The sequence below is a fragment of the Mobula hypostoma genome, chromosome 23, assembly GCF_963921235.1.
Source record: "Mobula hypostoma chromosome 23, sMobHyp1.1, whole genome shotgun sequence".
Classification (NCBI taxonomy): domain Eukaryota; kingdom Metazoa; phylum Chordata; class Chondrichthyes; order Myliobatiformes; family Myliobatidae; genus Mobula; species Mobula hypostoma.
Window position 1 is genome coordinate 56,887,254 of NC_086119.1, and position 15,710 is coordinate 56,902,963.

The window sequence follows — 15,710 nt, forward strand, 5'->3', positions numbered from 1 at the left end:
ATCCATTCTCACTCCTCTTGATTCAGACCTCCTGAGGACCCCAGGTACTCACACTCCATTGACTGCTTCTCCCACCGCGTTCTACACACCACGCTTTCCACCATGAGGAGGTACGCGGTGTCCCTACCCCAGACACTTCCACAACTCAGGGATTCTCTCTCCGCCGCCTGTAATGTAATCTTCATCCCCCGCCGGATCTGCGCTTTCAATCGCCGGTTCTTTAACTTTCTCACGTCCGACAAGGATCAGAAGATCGGCGTCTACAGACCGCGGAACCTGCTGACTGCCAACGCCTGCAGGCCTGGATGCCCAGACCGCGATCCCTGCTGCTGATCTCAACGGTTCCAACAATCCAGAGCATTCGAAACCCGGACTCCGCCGCCAACAAGGCAGGTTCCAATGACCTCGGACATCGCCAAAGTGCCGACTGCGCAACCTCCAACTCCGACTCTGGCCTTGACCTCCAGGCTGGGTCTTCACGTGCTGCCGCTGAAACCCCACCGTCTCCCCTTCCCCCACGCCACTCCACAATCCCGTCTCTCTCAGCCCCCACCTTGGGTCCTCAGAGATTCCATCTCCCTCTCACCCCACCTTCCCTGCAGACCCTGAACTTCCCCTCTCCTCAGACACTACCAACCCCTCCTGCCCTCTCCGATCCCAGTTCTCACCCATGCTGGGTCTTCACCGTTCCCCTGACCTCCTCCTCTCTGAGTCAGAACGGTCCGTCCTCCGTAAGGGGCCGAGCGCCCACAACTCACTCCGTTCAGTGCCCGCCACAATGCCCAGCTCTTCTTCTGTAGCCTCTGTCTCCAAGTGTACTTCTTTGGCAAGGACTCCCCACCCTGCACTGATGACCCCATCTCCAGACTTCAACCCTCCTCCTCTTCCCAGACACCCTGCTCTGGTCTGGATCTTTTCATTGCTAACTGCCAACCAGATATCAACCGTCTCCACCTTACCACTTCTCTCTCCAGTTCTAACCTCACTCCTTCTGAACACTCAGCTCTCCACTCTCTCCACACTTACCCAAACATCAGCAAACCCACAGGTCGGGGGGGGGGGCGGTGCTGTAGTAGCCTGGTGACAACCGTCAGACACCTCCTCTTACTTGCCCCTCCATCAGGATCCCACTAAGGAGTACCAGACCATTGTCTCCCACACCGTCAACAAACCCACAGGTTCTCACAGCTACCTGGACTATACCTCTTCCCACCCTGTTACTTGTAAAATGTCATTCCCTTCTCTCAATTCCTCTGTCTCCGCTGCATCTGCTCTCAGGATGAGGCTTTTCATTCCAGGACAAAGGAGATGTCCTCCTTTTTTAAAGAAAGGGGCTTCCCTTCCTCCACTATCAACTCTGCTCTCAAACACCTCTCCTCCATTTCACGCACATCTGCTCTCACTCCATCCTCCCGCCACCCCACTAGGAATAGGGGTCCCCTGGTCCTCACGTACCACCCCACCAGCCTCCGGGTCCAACATATTATTCTCCGTAACTTCCGCCACCTCCAACGGGATCCCACCACTAAGCACATCTTTCCCTCCCCCCCCTCTCTGCTTTCCGCAGGGATTGCTCCCTACACGACTCCCTTGTCCATTCGTCCCCCCCATCCCTTCCCACTGATCTCCCTCCTGGCACTTATCCTTGCAAGCGGAACAAATGCTACACCTGCCCCAACACCTCCTCCTCCCTGTCTGGGGCCCTGAATGGTAGTGAGGGAGGAAGTGTAAGGGCATGTGTAGCACTTGTTCCACTTACAAGGATAAGTGCCAGGAGGGAGATCGGTGGGAAGGGATGGGGGGGACGAATGGACAAGAGAGTCACATAGGGAGTGATCCCAGCGGAAAGCGGGGGGGGGGAGGGAAAGATGTGCTTAACGGTGGGATCCCGTTGGGGGTGGCGGAAGTTACAGAGAATAATATGTTGGACCCGGAGGCTGGTGGAGTGGTAGGTGAGGACAAGGGGAACCCTATTCCTAGTGGGGTGGCGGGAGGATGGGGTGACAGCAGATGTGCGTGAAATGGGGGAGATGCGTTTAAGAGCAGAGTTGATAGTGGAGGAAGGGAAGCCCCTTTCTTCAAAAAAGGAGGACATCTCCTTCGTCCTGGAATGAAAAGCCTCATCCTGAGAGCAGATGCGGCGGAGACAGAGGAATTGCGAGAAGGGGGTGGCGTTTTTGCAAGAGACAGGGTGGGAAGAGGAATAGTCCAGATAGCTGTGAGAGTCAGTAGGCTTATAGTAGACATCAGTGGATAAGCTGTCTCCAGAGACAGAGACAGAAAGATCAAGAAAGGAGAGGGAGGTGTCGGAAATGGACCAGGTAAACTTGAGGGCAGGGTGAAAGTTGGAGGCAAAGTTAATAAAGTCAACGAGCTCAGCATGCGTGCAGGAAGCAGCGCCAATGCAGTCGTCGATGTAGCGAAGGAAAAGTGGGGGACAGATACCAGAACAGGCACGGAACATAGATTGTTCCACAAAGCCAACAAAAAGGCAGGCATAGCTGGGACCCATATGGGTGCCCATAGCTACACCTTTAGTTTGGAGGAAGTGGGAGGAGCCAAAGGAGAAATTACCAAGAGTAAGGACTAATTCTGCTGGATGGAGCAGAGTGGTGGTAGAGGGGAACTGGTTAGGTCTTCACCCGTGAGTCTGTTGGGGTCACCTACTGTATCCGGTGTTCCCGGTATGGCCTCTTGTATATCGGTGAGATCTGACACAGACTGGGAGACCGCTTTGCTGAGCACCTACGCTTCGTCTGCCAGAAGAAGCAGGATTTCCCAGTGGCCACACATTTTAATTCCACTTCCCATTCCCAGATATCAATCCCTGGCCTCCTCTACTGTCACGATGAGGCCACATTCAGGTTGGAGGAACTGCACCTTATATTCCATCTGGGTAGCCTCCAACCTGATGGCATGAACATCGATTTCTCGAACTTCCGGTAATGCCCCCCCTTTCACCACTCCCATTTCCCTCTCTCACCTCATCTCTGGTGATCCTCACTCTTTTTTCTTTCCTCCACGGCCTTCTGTTCTCTCCTATGAGATTCCCCCTTCTCCAGCCCTGTATCTCTTTCACCAATCAACTTCCCAGCTCTTTACTCCACCCGTTTCCCCCCCCAACCCCCGGTTTCACCTATCATCTTGTGTTTCTTCCTTCCCTCCCCTCCTAACTGACTCCTCATCTTTTTTTTTTCCCAGTCCTGCTGAAAGTTCTCAGCCTGAAATACTCTTTTCTATGGATGCTACCTGGCCTGCTGAGTTCCTCCAGCATTTTGTGTTTGTTGCTTGGATTTCCAGCATCTCAGGTTTTCTCTTGTGAGCAAAAGTCAATGCAATATCCTTACAGACAGTCAGAGAAATTAAATACTTTCATGCCTTCCCAGAGCAAACCACTCAGCAAAGTAGGAGACAGAACGTGTAGGTAAATAAAAGGAAAGAAACTATGCCAGAAACTTTAAAAGCCATGAATCGCAATCTCTCACACTCAGGGTCTTGAAGGAGGAGGAAGTGGATGCATTGGACGGGATTTTTTTTAAAAAACCATGTCTCAAACAGCTTCCACGGATCAGAAAGTAGCCACTCTAACAACTATTTAAGAATGAGAAGGAAAGTAGGAAACTACATACTAGAAGTACAGTAAATGTTAAAGATGTTATTTTTTAATGTTTCTTAATTGTACCCATGATTTTTTTTGGGTTCTATCGCTGAGCAGCAGTGAACCATCTGACTGGCCTGTCCGAGTTCTCTTTGGGAACTCGCTGACTTGATCAGCATTTCTGATCTGGCTATTGTTCACGATTGCATTTAATAAAAAAAAAGTGGTGAAAGGGGTTTAGAATTGAGTGAAGTCAGCAAAGATGTGTTGTGAAGTTACAACTAGAAGAGGGAGAACTTTGATATCAAAGTCCTTTCAAGGTCGCACACTTGAAATTATTAAACATGATAGCGGTTGGGTGTCCAGAGCGGAGGCAGCTCAGCTTCTGAGAAGGACATGGGTGGAGGGGAAAGGGGTGTGTGCTGTAGTTCTTCCTCTGCTGAGCACTGTGGGCATGTTATGTTGGTACCAGAATGCGGGCTGCCCCCAGCTAAGGCAAACGATGCCATTCACCGTAACAAACAAGCCAAGAGCCCGGACATGGAAAACAGATGGCTGTATCGGAGAGTACATAGCCCAGCTGTGTGGGGGTACGGTGAGACCACGCCCTGGAGAGATCTCCCAGTCACGGGGGAACTGCCCTGGCGGCGAGGGTAAACACTCGGGCCTGTGCTCTTTGCCATTTAAAAGAACGAGAGTGAGATTGCGATCGGGACCCAGCGGCTTCCTGATCCCCGCCCCGCCGCTCCCCGGAGTCGGACCTCCAACTCACTCGATAAGATGTTGGGTTCACTCGGCTTCATGGCTGCCGCGACAGCAGCCCGCCCGCGGGAAGATCCTCCACTGGCACCGGCGCTGGCGCCCCTTCCCCCGGGCCGAATCCTTCCGAACCCAGCCTATCGGGGGAAGGTTGCGCCGGGGGACCGCCGGACGTGACGTGACGCGCGGCGCCGCGCTGTAGTCTGGGAGCTGGGAGCCAGGAGCGCGCAATGTCGATCGGGGTGCCCATCAAGGTGCTCCACGAGGCCGAGGGCCATGTGGTGACATGCGAGACCAACACCGGAGAGGTGTACCGGGGCAAGCTGATCGAGGCCGAGGATAACATGAACTGCCAGGTGCGTCGTCCTGGGGTGCTCGCCGGACCATTCACGGCGCTGCTGCGCGGGCGGATCTCGGGGCCGCACCGGCAGCGGCTGCACTTTCACAGGGAGGCAAAGGTGGTGCAGGACCTTCGTCTTTATTAGTTCAGGAGTTGCGAGTTGCAGCTTTAGATAACTGATTAGGCTGAATCTTGAGTATTGCATTCAATTCTATAATGGTCATCCATTCCAGAAGGGATGTGGAGGGTGCAGAAGATGTTCACCAGGATGCCACCTGGATTAGAGGGCATGGGCTGGAGGGAAAGGTTGGACAAGCTTGTGTTGATTACTCTGGAGTGGTGGAGGCTGAGGGCAAACCTCTTCTGTTTAGAAGATTATGAGAGATACATATAGACAGCTGGTGTCTTTTTTCCTGGGGTTAATATATGAGAGGCTGTGCATTTGGGGTGAATGGGGATAAGTTAAAAGGAGATGTGACCAGGTAGTACCACAGAGATGTTTCACAGGCACGTTAATGTGAAGTCAATGGAGGGACGTTGTGTAGTCAGAGGGATTACTTTAGCTCATCGGAACATTATGGGCTCAAGGGCCAGTTTTGCTGTATTGTTTAGTGTTTAATTGAAGCGTAAGTCAGATGTATCTGCATCACAATGAAATAAAGGGAACTACAGACGCATGAGAGCGGAACTCGCCCGGGTGGATTGGAGGAGGATACTGGCGGGGATGGCAGCACAGCAGAGATGGCTGATGTTTCTGGGAATAGTTCGCAAATGCAGGATAGAGATGTTTTCCAGAGGAAGAAGTTCTCAAATGGCAGGGGTAGGCAACTGAAGCACTGTATAAAGGCCAAGGAAAGAGCATATTAGGTATCAAAAGTGAGTGGGAAGTTGGATAATTGGGAAGCTTTTAAAATCCAACAAAAGGCAACTAAAAAAGCTATAAGAAGGGAAAAGATAAAATATGAGGGCAGACTAGCGGATAATATAAAGCAGGATACTAAAAGTTTTTTCAGTTATATGAAGGGTAAGAGGGAGGTGAGAGTTGATATTGGACCACTGGAAAATGATGCTGGTGAGGTAGTAATGGGGGACAAAGAAATGGCAAATGAACTTAATGGGTACTTTGCTTCAGTCTTCACTGTGGAAGACATGAGCAGCCTGCCAGAGGTCTGTGAGTGTCAGGGAGCAGGAGTGAGTGTCATTGCTATTGCGAAGGAAAAAGTGCTAGGCAAACTAAAAGGTCTTAAGGCAGTGGTCCCCAACCACCGGGCCGCGAGGAAACAATATGATTTGGCGATATGAAACTATATGAGTCAGCTGCACCTTTACTCATTCCCTGTCACGCACTGTGGAACTTGAAATAACCTACCAAATAACACATAAAACCTAAAATAACGCTAACATACAGCAAAAGCAGGAATGATATAAATACACAGCCTATATAAAGTAGAAACAATGTACAGTGTAGTTTCACTTAACAGAATTGGGAAGATTAAGTCAAAACCGATTTGTAGGAAAAAAAATCGGCACGTACACGCATGCGCACACAGGAGCCCGTGCAAGGCTTCATGGTCATGGGAGTCTTTCTTGGGGTAAACACAAGTGTCCCGTACTTGACTACTACTTTTGTCTCTTTATGTGGGAGTGAGAAAGTTGGCAACCCTACTTGAACACCCCCCACCCCCTCCCCGTCGGCCGGTCCGCAAGAATATTGTCAATATTAAACCGGTCCGCGGTGCAAAAACGGTTGGGGACCCCTGTCTTAAGGTGGATAAGTCACTTGGACCAGATGGATAACATCCCAGAGTCCTGAGAGAGGCTGCTGAAGAGATAACAGATACATTGGTCATGATCTTTCAAGAATCACCTGACTCTGGCATAGTCCCTGAGGTCCAGAAGATTGCAGGTGTCACTCCGTTCTTTAAGAAGGGGGGAAGGCAAAAGAGGAAATTGTACGCCAGTTATCCTAACCTTAGTGGTTGGGAAAGTGTTGGAGTCTATTACTAAGGATGAAGTTTTGGGGTACTTGGAGATAAAATAAGTCAAAGTCAGCATGATTTTTTTGAAAGGAGATCTTGCCTGGCAAATCTGGTAGAATTCTCTGAGGAAGTAACCAGCAGGGTGGACAAAGGAGAGCCAGTGGACATCATTTATTTAGATTTTTCAGAAGGCGTTTGATAAGGTGCTGCATATGAGGCTGCTTAACAAGATAAAACCCTGTGGTGTTATATGAAAGATACTGGATGGATAAAGGAATGGCTGACAGGCAGGAGGCAGCGAGTGGGAGTAAAGGGCCTTTTCTGTTTGGCTGCCGGTGACTAGTGGTGTTCCTCAGAGGTCAGTATTGAGACCACTACTTTTCACATTGTTTGTCAGTGATTTAGATAATGGAACTGATGGCTTTGTGGCAAAGTTTGCAGATGATACGAAGATAGATGGAGGGGTAGGTTGTGCTGAGGAAGCAATGCGATTGCAGCAGGACTTTGACAAATTGGAAGAATGGGGAAAAGAGTATCAGATGGAATACAGTGTTGGGAAATGTATGATATTGCAATTTGGTAAAAGGAACAATAGTGCAGACTATTATCTAAATGGGGAGTCCTCGTGCAAGACTCCCAGAAGGTTAATTGACAGGTTGAGTCTGTGATAAAGAAGGCAAATGCAATGTTGGCATTTATTTCAATGGGAATAGAATATAAAAGCAAGGAGATAATGCTGAGGCTTTATAAGACACTTGTCAGGCCACATTTGGAGTATTGTCAGCAGTTCTGGGCCCTATATCTCAGAAAGGATGTGCTGTCATTGGAGAGAGTTCGGAGGAGGTTCACGGGGATGATTCTGGGAATGAAGGGTTTGACATACGAGGAGCATCTGGAAGTTTTGGGCCTGTACTCCCTAGAATGGGTTGGGTTCTCGTTGAAAGGACTAGATAGGCTGGATCTGGAGAGGATGTTTCCTATAGTGGGGTTATCCAGAACTAGAGGGCACAGCCTCAAAATTGAGGGGCGACCCTTTAGAACAGAAGTAAGAAGGAATTTTTTTAGCTAGGGAGTAGTGAATCTGCGGAATGCTCTGCCACAGACTGTGGTGGAGGCCAAGTCCGTGGGTATATTTAAAGTGGAAGGTGAACGTTCCCTGATTGGTCAGGGCATCAAAGAACTGGCGAGAAGGCAGGTGTATGGGGTCGAGTGGGATCCGGGATCAGTCATGGTAGAATGCCGGAGCAGACTCGATGGGCTGAATGGCCTGATTCTGCTTCTATGTCTTATGGAGCTGTACTGCCCAGGTCCCTTCCCACCGCATTTTCACCCCCCATGACTATTGAGCTGTCCAGCATGGGTCCCTCAGCTCCTCCTTTTTACTGATATCTCTGCAAGGTTACCTCTATTCCCTTTTGAGATCAAACCAAAGCATTTCTTCATCTGATCTATAGTTCCATCTGTTCCCACTTCAGACTACAAGGATTTGCACTTGTCTTCATTAATTTTTTGCTGTATCAGGCAGCTAGTGTGTTCTCTATCCTTTCCCACAGCTAATTCATCCCAGTGTTCCTTTGCTTTTCCTAGTCTTTGGGTTTCTTGCTCTTGTATACGTCTCCTTGTTCCTCTCTGTGCCATGTGGCCTTTGGCTGGTATTTTTTGCCGTTTTTTTTAGCATTTGTCTTGTTTTTTATGAGGGCGCAACCCAGCACAGATGGGAACGTCAAACCCAGGGCCACTGGCCTCGAAGTCCAGTGCGGATTCCACTACACCACCGGCCAGCTTTGAATGTGGTAGTTTCCCTGATTTTCCTTGTTAGACACTGTGCCCCCACTCCCCCGTGTTTTAATTTTGTACTGAACAGAATGAGCAATTGTTGTCGTTCACCTGTGTGATCCTTAAATGCTCACATTGCTGATCCACTCAACCCCGTAAGAGATGATCTTCCAAATTACATTTGCTTTTTATTTGGATTTGCCATCCTGTTCTTGAATCAACTGCGTCAATCTCTGTTTTACAAAGAATTCTGAAGTTTTATGTTGCTCCTCTCCAAGATACTTTGCATAACAAAGTTAACAAATAATTCTTTCTCATCACCCAGTCTGCTCTCCAGTTACATAGAAAATAGGTGCAGGAGTAGGCCATTCAGCCCTTCGAGCCTGCACCGCCATTCAGTATGATCATGGCTGATCATCCAACTCAGAACCCTGTACCTGCCTTCTCTCCATACCCCCTGATCCCTTTAGCCACAAGGGCCATATCTAACTCCCTCTTAAATATAGCCAATGAACTGGCCTCAACTATTTCCTGTGGCAGAGAATTCCACAGATTCACCACTCTCTGTGTGAAGAAGTTTCTCCTAATCTTGGTCCTAAAAGGCTTCCCCTTTATCCTCAAACTGTGACCCCTTGTTCTGGACTTCCCCAACATTGGGAACAATCTTCCTGCATCTAGCCTGTCCAATCCCTTTAGGATTTTATACGTTTCAATCAGATCCCCCTTCAATCTTCTAAATTCCAGCGAGTATAAGCCTAGTCGATCCAGTCCTTCATCATATGATATAGTTCCTCGATATAGTTGTTCAGAAAACCAGTCCAACACACTCTGGGAATTTCTGCTGAAACCGGTGTTTCAGTGTCATACTCCTGTTGCATGTGCTGCTACTCCATTGTCAACGCCACCGCAGCTTTCAAATCCAACCAATGTTTTCTGATCCTTGATATTTTACCGATTCCACATTACCTGAGCCAGTATCCTTCCTCACTTCTGTGTTAATCTTATCCTTAACCAACATTGCTAAAGGGCCTGGGGGGTAGAGAGGTAGTGTGTGCACAGAGTGGGAAGTGTGGTGAGGAAGAGTTGAGTGGACAAGGACTGACAGAACAGCAGTGGGTTTCAAATTCATTCCAGCTGCTGTGCTCCTGTCGTCTGGAACTACAGTTTGACCTGGTCAGGCTGCATAGGCTCTGCGGAGTGTTTGTCTGTTTACAGACTGGGGCCTGTCATTTAGCCGGGCTGAGCTGCCACGTGAGGGGGGGGAAATGAGAGTTAATGCTGCAGACCACATTGTTTGCCCATTCATCTTTGGTCAGTGTGCATAAAGTTCACTGGCTGTCCATCAGAGCTGTTTCACTGCGAACCGTAGCATTCTTACCGACTTTTACAGAAACTGTCTGACCTGCTTTCTGTTATAATTTCTCGAATCTGCGACTCTGCTGGTTTTTGGTTGCCTGCTTTCACCTGTCATTACTGTCATTTACTGGGCCTGGTCTTTCTCGGTCTTTTTGGGCTAGTTGTGCCAGGATCAGACCAGACTTCAGTGCAAGATGGAAAAACCACTGGGTGTTTCAAGTGCTTCAGAAACTGACCCATTTTCAGTTTGGGGGCAGAGATTGTTCCCAGTTCTGCTCAGTATACAAGGTCCATGAAAACACTACAGCCTTCTTCCCCTTCTGTTTATTGTTCATCCCATCAGGGTACCATCTCATCTCTGCATGCTCAGGTGGCTGGATATTCTGCTGCATTACCCTGGACCTTGTGAACAAAGCAGTTATTAGCACGGAGAGATTTCTGAATGCAACCAGTTGCTGGTGTGTGAATTGCTGTTGCTCTTTGCCAAGATCCATACTGACCACAGCTGAGGGATCTGCACAACCAGCATTCACTGGGTTTGCCTTTCAACAGTGACTGTCTTTATCTTTACCCTAATCATGCCCTGAATGTGTGCACTGCACTCCTCAACTCTGAAGAGTTGGAGTTGTTCTACAGAAGCACTTGCCTTTTGACTCCGTTTCCGCGATGTGGCGCTGGGGCCGTGGGGGGAGGTTCGGGAGTCATTCTGCACCCGAGCCTCTGCAGGCTGATTCACAAGCTGCCAGTGGCCATTACCTTCTCAACCTCCAGTGTCCCGTTCTTCCAATGATGGCTGCTGACGCTGATTCCATGTGGGGTTTCAGATCTGGCTGCCCATGTGGGTGATGCTATGACCTCATTGCCTATACTGACCCAGTGCTGTCCTCTCCTCCCCTCCCAGATGTCCAACATCACCGTCACGTACAGGGACGGCCGTGTGGCGCAGTTGGAGCAGGTCTACATCCGTGGCAGCAAGATCCGCTTCCTGATCTTACCAGACATGCTGAAGAACGCTCCAATGTTAAAGAGTATGAAGAACAAAAACCAGGGCACAGGGGCTGGCCGAGGGAAGGCTGCTATTCTCAAAGCTCAAGGTGGGTGAACCTGCCCTCTCCGGCCAGGCTGACAGAATTGACGTCATTTGCTATTTGTGTCCCTGACGGCACTGTGTTCCACCAGCAGATTCACTCCAAACCTGCTGGGCCGTCGACTTGTGCATTAACAGCTTCTCTTTCCACAGACATTTCCTGAGGTTCTCCAGCACTCTTTTTAATTTCACATTTTCAGCATCTGCAGAAAGTTTGGGCTTTGGATCATGATGAAATGTAACCTGGAAATGTGGAATCTGGAGTAACCAGGCAGCTGGAGGGGCTCTGGGTTGGGCAGTATCCAAGGTGTTGGCGGTGGAAACACTGCATCAGGACTGAGAGGAGAGGGGATGGCTGAGACAGGGACCTGTAGATGGACTGAGAGAGGAGAGGGGATGGCTGAGACGGGGACCTGCAACAGGACTGAGAGGAGAGGGGATGGCTGAGACAGGGACCTGTAGATGGGCTGAGAGGAGAGGGGATGGCTGAGACGGGGACCTGCATCAGGACTGAGAGGAGAAGGGATGGCTGAGACAGGGACCTGTAGATGGACTGAGAGAGGAGAGGGGATGGCTGAGACGAGGATCTGCATCAGGACTGAGAGGAGAGGGGATGGCTGAGACGGGGCCCTGCATCAGGACTGAGAGGAGAAGGGATGGCTGAGACAGGGACCTGTAGATGGGCTGAGAGGAGAGGGGATGGCTGAGATGGACCTGTAGATGGACTGAGAGGAGAGGGGATGGCTGAGACAGGGACCTGTAGATGGGCTGAGAGGAGAGGGGATGGCTGAGACGGACCTGTAGATGGACTGAGAGGAGAGGGGATGGCTGAGACAGGGACCTGTAGATGGACTGAGAGGAGAGGGGACGGCTGAGACAGGGACCTGCATCAGGACTGAGAGGAGAGGGAATGGCTGAGACAGGAACCTGTAGATGGGCTGAGAGGAGAGGGAATGGCTGAGACAGGGACCTGTAGATGGACTGAGAGGAGAGAAGATGGCTGAGACAGGGACCTGTAGATGGACTGAGAGGAGAGGAGATGGCTGAGACGGACCTGTAGATGGACTGAGAGGAGAGGGGATGGCTGAGACAGGGACCTGTAGATGGACTGAGAGGAGAGGGGATGGCTGAGACAGGGACCTGTAGATGGGTTGAGAGGGGATGGCTGAGATGGGGACCTGCATCAGGACTGAGAGGAGAGGGGATGGCTGAGACGGGGACCTGCATCAAGACTGAGAGGAGAGGGGGTGGCTGAGACAGGGACCTGTAGATGGGCTGAGAGGAGAGGGGATGGCTGAGACAGGGACCTGTAGATGGGCTGAGAGGAGAGGGGATGGCTGAGATGGGGACCTGCATCAGGACTGAGAGGAGAGGGGATGGCTGAGATGGGGACCTGCATCAGGACTGAGAGGAGAGGGGATGGCTGAGACAGGGACCTGTAGATGGACTGAGAGGAGAGGGGATGGCTGAGACAGGGACCTGTAGATGGACTGAGAGGAGAGGGGATGGCTGAGACAGGGACCTGTAGATGGGCTGAGAGGAGAGGGGATGGCTGAGACGGGGACCTGCATCAGGACTGAGAGGAGAGGGGATGGCTGAGATGGGGACCTGCATCAGGACTGAGAGGAGAGGGGATGGCTGAGACAGGGACCTGTAGATGGGCTGAGAGGAGAGGGGATGGCTGAGACAGGGACCTGTAGATGGGCTGAGAGGAGAGGGGATGGCTGAGACGGGGACCTGCATCAGTACTGAGAGGAGAGGGGATGGCTGAGACAGGGACCTGTAGATGGACTGAGAGGAGAGGGGATGACTGAGACGGGGACCTGTAGATGGACTGAGAGGAGAGGGGATTGCTGAGACGGACCTGTAGATGGGCTGAGAGGAGAGGGGACGGCTGAGACGGGGACCTGCATCAGGACTGAGAGGAGAGGGGATGGCTGAGACAGGAACCTGTAGATGGGCTAAGAGGAGAGGGGATGGCTGAGACAGGGACCTGTAGATGGGCTGAGAGGAGAGGGGATGGCTGAGACGGGGACCTGCATCAGGACTGAGAGGAGAGGGGATGGCTGAGACGGGGACCTGCATCAGGACTGAGAGGAGAGGGGATGGCTGAGACAGGGACCTGTAGATGGGCTGAGAGGAGAGGGGATGGCTGAGACAGGGACCTGCATCAGGACTGAGAGGAGAGGAGATGGCTGAGACAGGGACCTGTAGATGGGCTGAGAGGAGAGGGGATGGCTGAGACAGGGACCTGTAGATGGACTGAGTGGAGAGGGGATGGCTGAGACGGACCTGTAGATGGGCTGAGAGGAGAGGGGATGGCTGAGACAGGGACCTGTAGATTGTCTGAGAGGGGTGAGGAATGATGGGCTGATAGAGCAGATAGGTGGAGGCAGGTGAAGCTAGGTGGTGGAAGAGAGGATGAAGGTGGAGAGAGGAACATGTTGGTAGCTGATGAAAGAAGGGTCATGGGGGGGGGCAGTGAAAGGCAGGTGGAACTAGCAGCTTCAAGTCTTAGTGCACATTTAGTGATACTGACAGATGCTTGTGTTCATTAGTACCTGGCCATTGTACAGGCATAGTTAATGTGTGCTTTAGCAAGCAGCAGGGTAGGGAAACGGTATTTAGGGAAGGATTTGAGAACAAGCAGAGGCAGTGAGACCCTGGCAACCTGCCCAAAGAATGAAGTGCTTTCAGTGGAGGGAGTGCTGTGAGGGGTCATCGCTGGGTGGGGGGGGGGGGGTGAAAGATTATGCAAGGGGGCCTGATCTGAATTCTAGAGAATGACAACTGAAAATTGTCATGGCTTGACAGGAGATGCTGGGATGAGAACTTCCCTGGCTGAGCTGTCTCAGCATAGTGGGTCTGCTATTCAGGATAGAGGTGAGGAGAACGTGGGCATAGTGAGTCTCTGGAAACAGGTGGAGACTCACAGGACTCACAGGACTCACGGGAGCGCAGGATCTGAGTCAAAATGGGACAGGTAGGTCTGCTTGTTTTAGCTCCTGTGTCAGTGCTGGGCTTTTCAGCCCAGACCAGCAGCAGAGTCACTACTGTTGTTGATTTCGGAGCAGCGTTAGGAAGGACATCAGCTGCCCCGTGATCCATGCAGATAGTTGGGAGTCTGAGAGATGTGGGCCTTGGTTCGACAACTGTGGGAAGAGGGCTCAAGACGTGCCTGATAGAAAGGAAAGTAGTGGATCCTGATGTTTGTTTCTCTCCATAGTGGCTGCACGAGGAAGAGGCCGTGGTATGGGCCGAGGGAACATCTTCCAGAAGAGGAGGTGAGGTCCTCCTAGCCACCTGGCGGAAGCGTTTCCAGGACGATGCGACACGTTTGTTATATAATAATGTACTCTGAGTCTGTTATGTTGTGTCTGGTTGATAATAAACATTTTCCATAAACTCTGCTTGGTCTCACGTCGTTGGTGAAGTATCAGCAACTGTTTCTGCGCAATACATGGGGCACACCACACTGGGGTAGATGCCAGTGCTCTGACTGTTCCGGCACCACTCGGCTGGAGGCACAGCCAGTTCTGGAGTGTCAAGTCTCCAGCACTACAGCGGTGTCCAGTGCCCTTCGGGTCACAAGGACTTGGCTGTAGACAGCGTCTGAGGTCCTGCAGACCTTGGGACGAGGCTGAGCTGGGACTATCTACACTTCCAGCTGAACATCGAGCACTGGCATGCCGGGTACCATCATTGAGAATGGGGATGGCCTTGCAGCACCTGGTGACTTCCTGGTTGCCCTGCACCATTTAAACAATCCCTCGGGATGGAAAATGGTTTTCTTCCACTCCAGGTTTGTTGGATTTAGGTCCTATGTCTTATGGGTGGAGTGCCTGAAGAGTACTGAGCATGGGAGGAACAGAGCCAACTCGAAGCAACTGGGGCATGTTGGCCTGGAAGAGAGCGCTGATTCTGCCTAGGGAAATTGGAGGATTTGTGGAGACACCTGCTGTAGCTGGTCCAAGTCTCAGGAGCAGAAAGGACAGCTAGCATCACTGCTGCCTGGTGGGCTGACCTTTGCACCAGCTTCTGAGATGAACATCCTCAGACACTCCTGAATTGGTCAAAACCTCCACTGGCAGCAATGGTGAACGTCATCCATGACTTCCTTTGTCAAGATGTGGAGTGGCACTCATTTCCCAGCAGGCAGTGACGAGTGGCACTCGTTTCCCAGCAGGCAGTGACTAGTGGGGTACCGCAAGGCTCAGTGCTGGGACCCCGGTTGTTTACAATATATATTAATGACTTAGACGAGGGAATTAAATGCAGCATCTCCAAGTTCGCGGATGACACGAAGCTAGGCGGCAGTGCTAGCTGTGAGGAGGGTGCAGGGTGGCTTGGATAGGTTAGGTGAGTGGGCAAATTCATGGCAGATGCAATTTAATGTGGATAAATATGAGGTTATCCACTTTGGTGGCAAAAACAGGAAAACAGATTATTATCTGAATGGTGGCCGATTAGGAAAAGGGGAGGTGCAACGAGACCTGGGTGTCATTATACACCAGTCATTGAAAGTGGGCATGCAGGTACAGCAGGCGGTGAAAAAGGCGAATGGTATGCTGGCATTTATAGCGAGAGGATTCGAGTACAGGAGCAGGGAGGTACTACTGCAGTTGTACAAGGCCTTGGTGAGACCGCACCTGGAGTATTGTGTGCAGTTTGGTCCCCTAATCTGAGGAAAGACATCCTTGCCATAGATGGAGTACAAAGAAGGTTCACCAGATTGATTCCTGGGATGGCAGGACTTTCATATGATGAAAGACTGGATCGACTAGGCTTATACTCGCTGGAATTTAGAAGATTGAG

At 51.0% G+C, this 15,710-nt stretch overlaps 2 protein-coding genes across 2 annotated transcripts in view; one reads left to right on the top strand and one right to left on the bottom strand.

Annotated features, from left to right (window-relative positions):
• gucd1 (guanylyl cyclase domain containing 1) overlaps positions 1 to 4,528 on the bottom strand; it is a 33,180-nt gene extending 28,652 nt beyond the window's left edge. Inside the window, exon 1 of the mRNA XM_063031688.1 lies at positions 4,371 to 4,528. Coding sequence (XP_062887758.1) covers positions 4,371 to 4,401 — 31 coding nt within the window. The 5' untranslated portion in view covers positions 4,402 to 4,528. The remainder of the gene's footprint in view (positions 1 to 4,370) is intronic.
• Positions 4,529 to 4,543: 15 nt separating this feature from the next.
• snrpd3 (small nuclear ribonucleoprotein D3 polypeptide) lies at positions 4,544 to 14,305 on the top strand. The gene is made up of 3 exons (XM_063031689.1): positions 4,544 to 4,713; positions 10,710 to 10,902; positions 14,122 to 14,305. Exons 1-3 carry the CDS (start codon positions 4,588 to 4,590, stop codon positions 14,181 to 14,183), a joined length of 381 nt encoding a protein of 126 aa, XP_062887759.1. The 5' UTR covers positions 4,544 to 4,587; the 3' UTR covers positions 14,184 to 14,305.
• Positions 14,306 to 15,710: the final 1,405 nt, after the last annotated feature.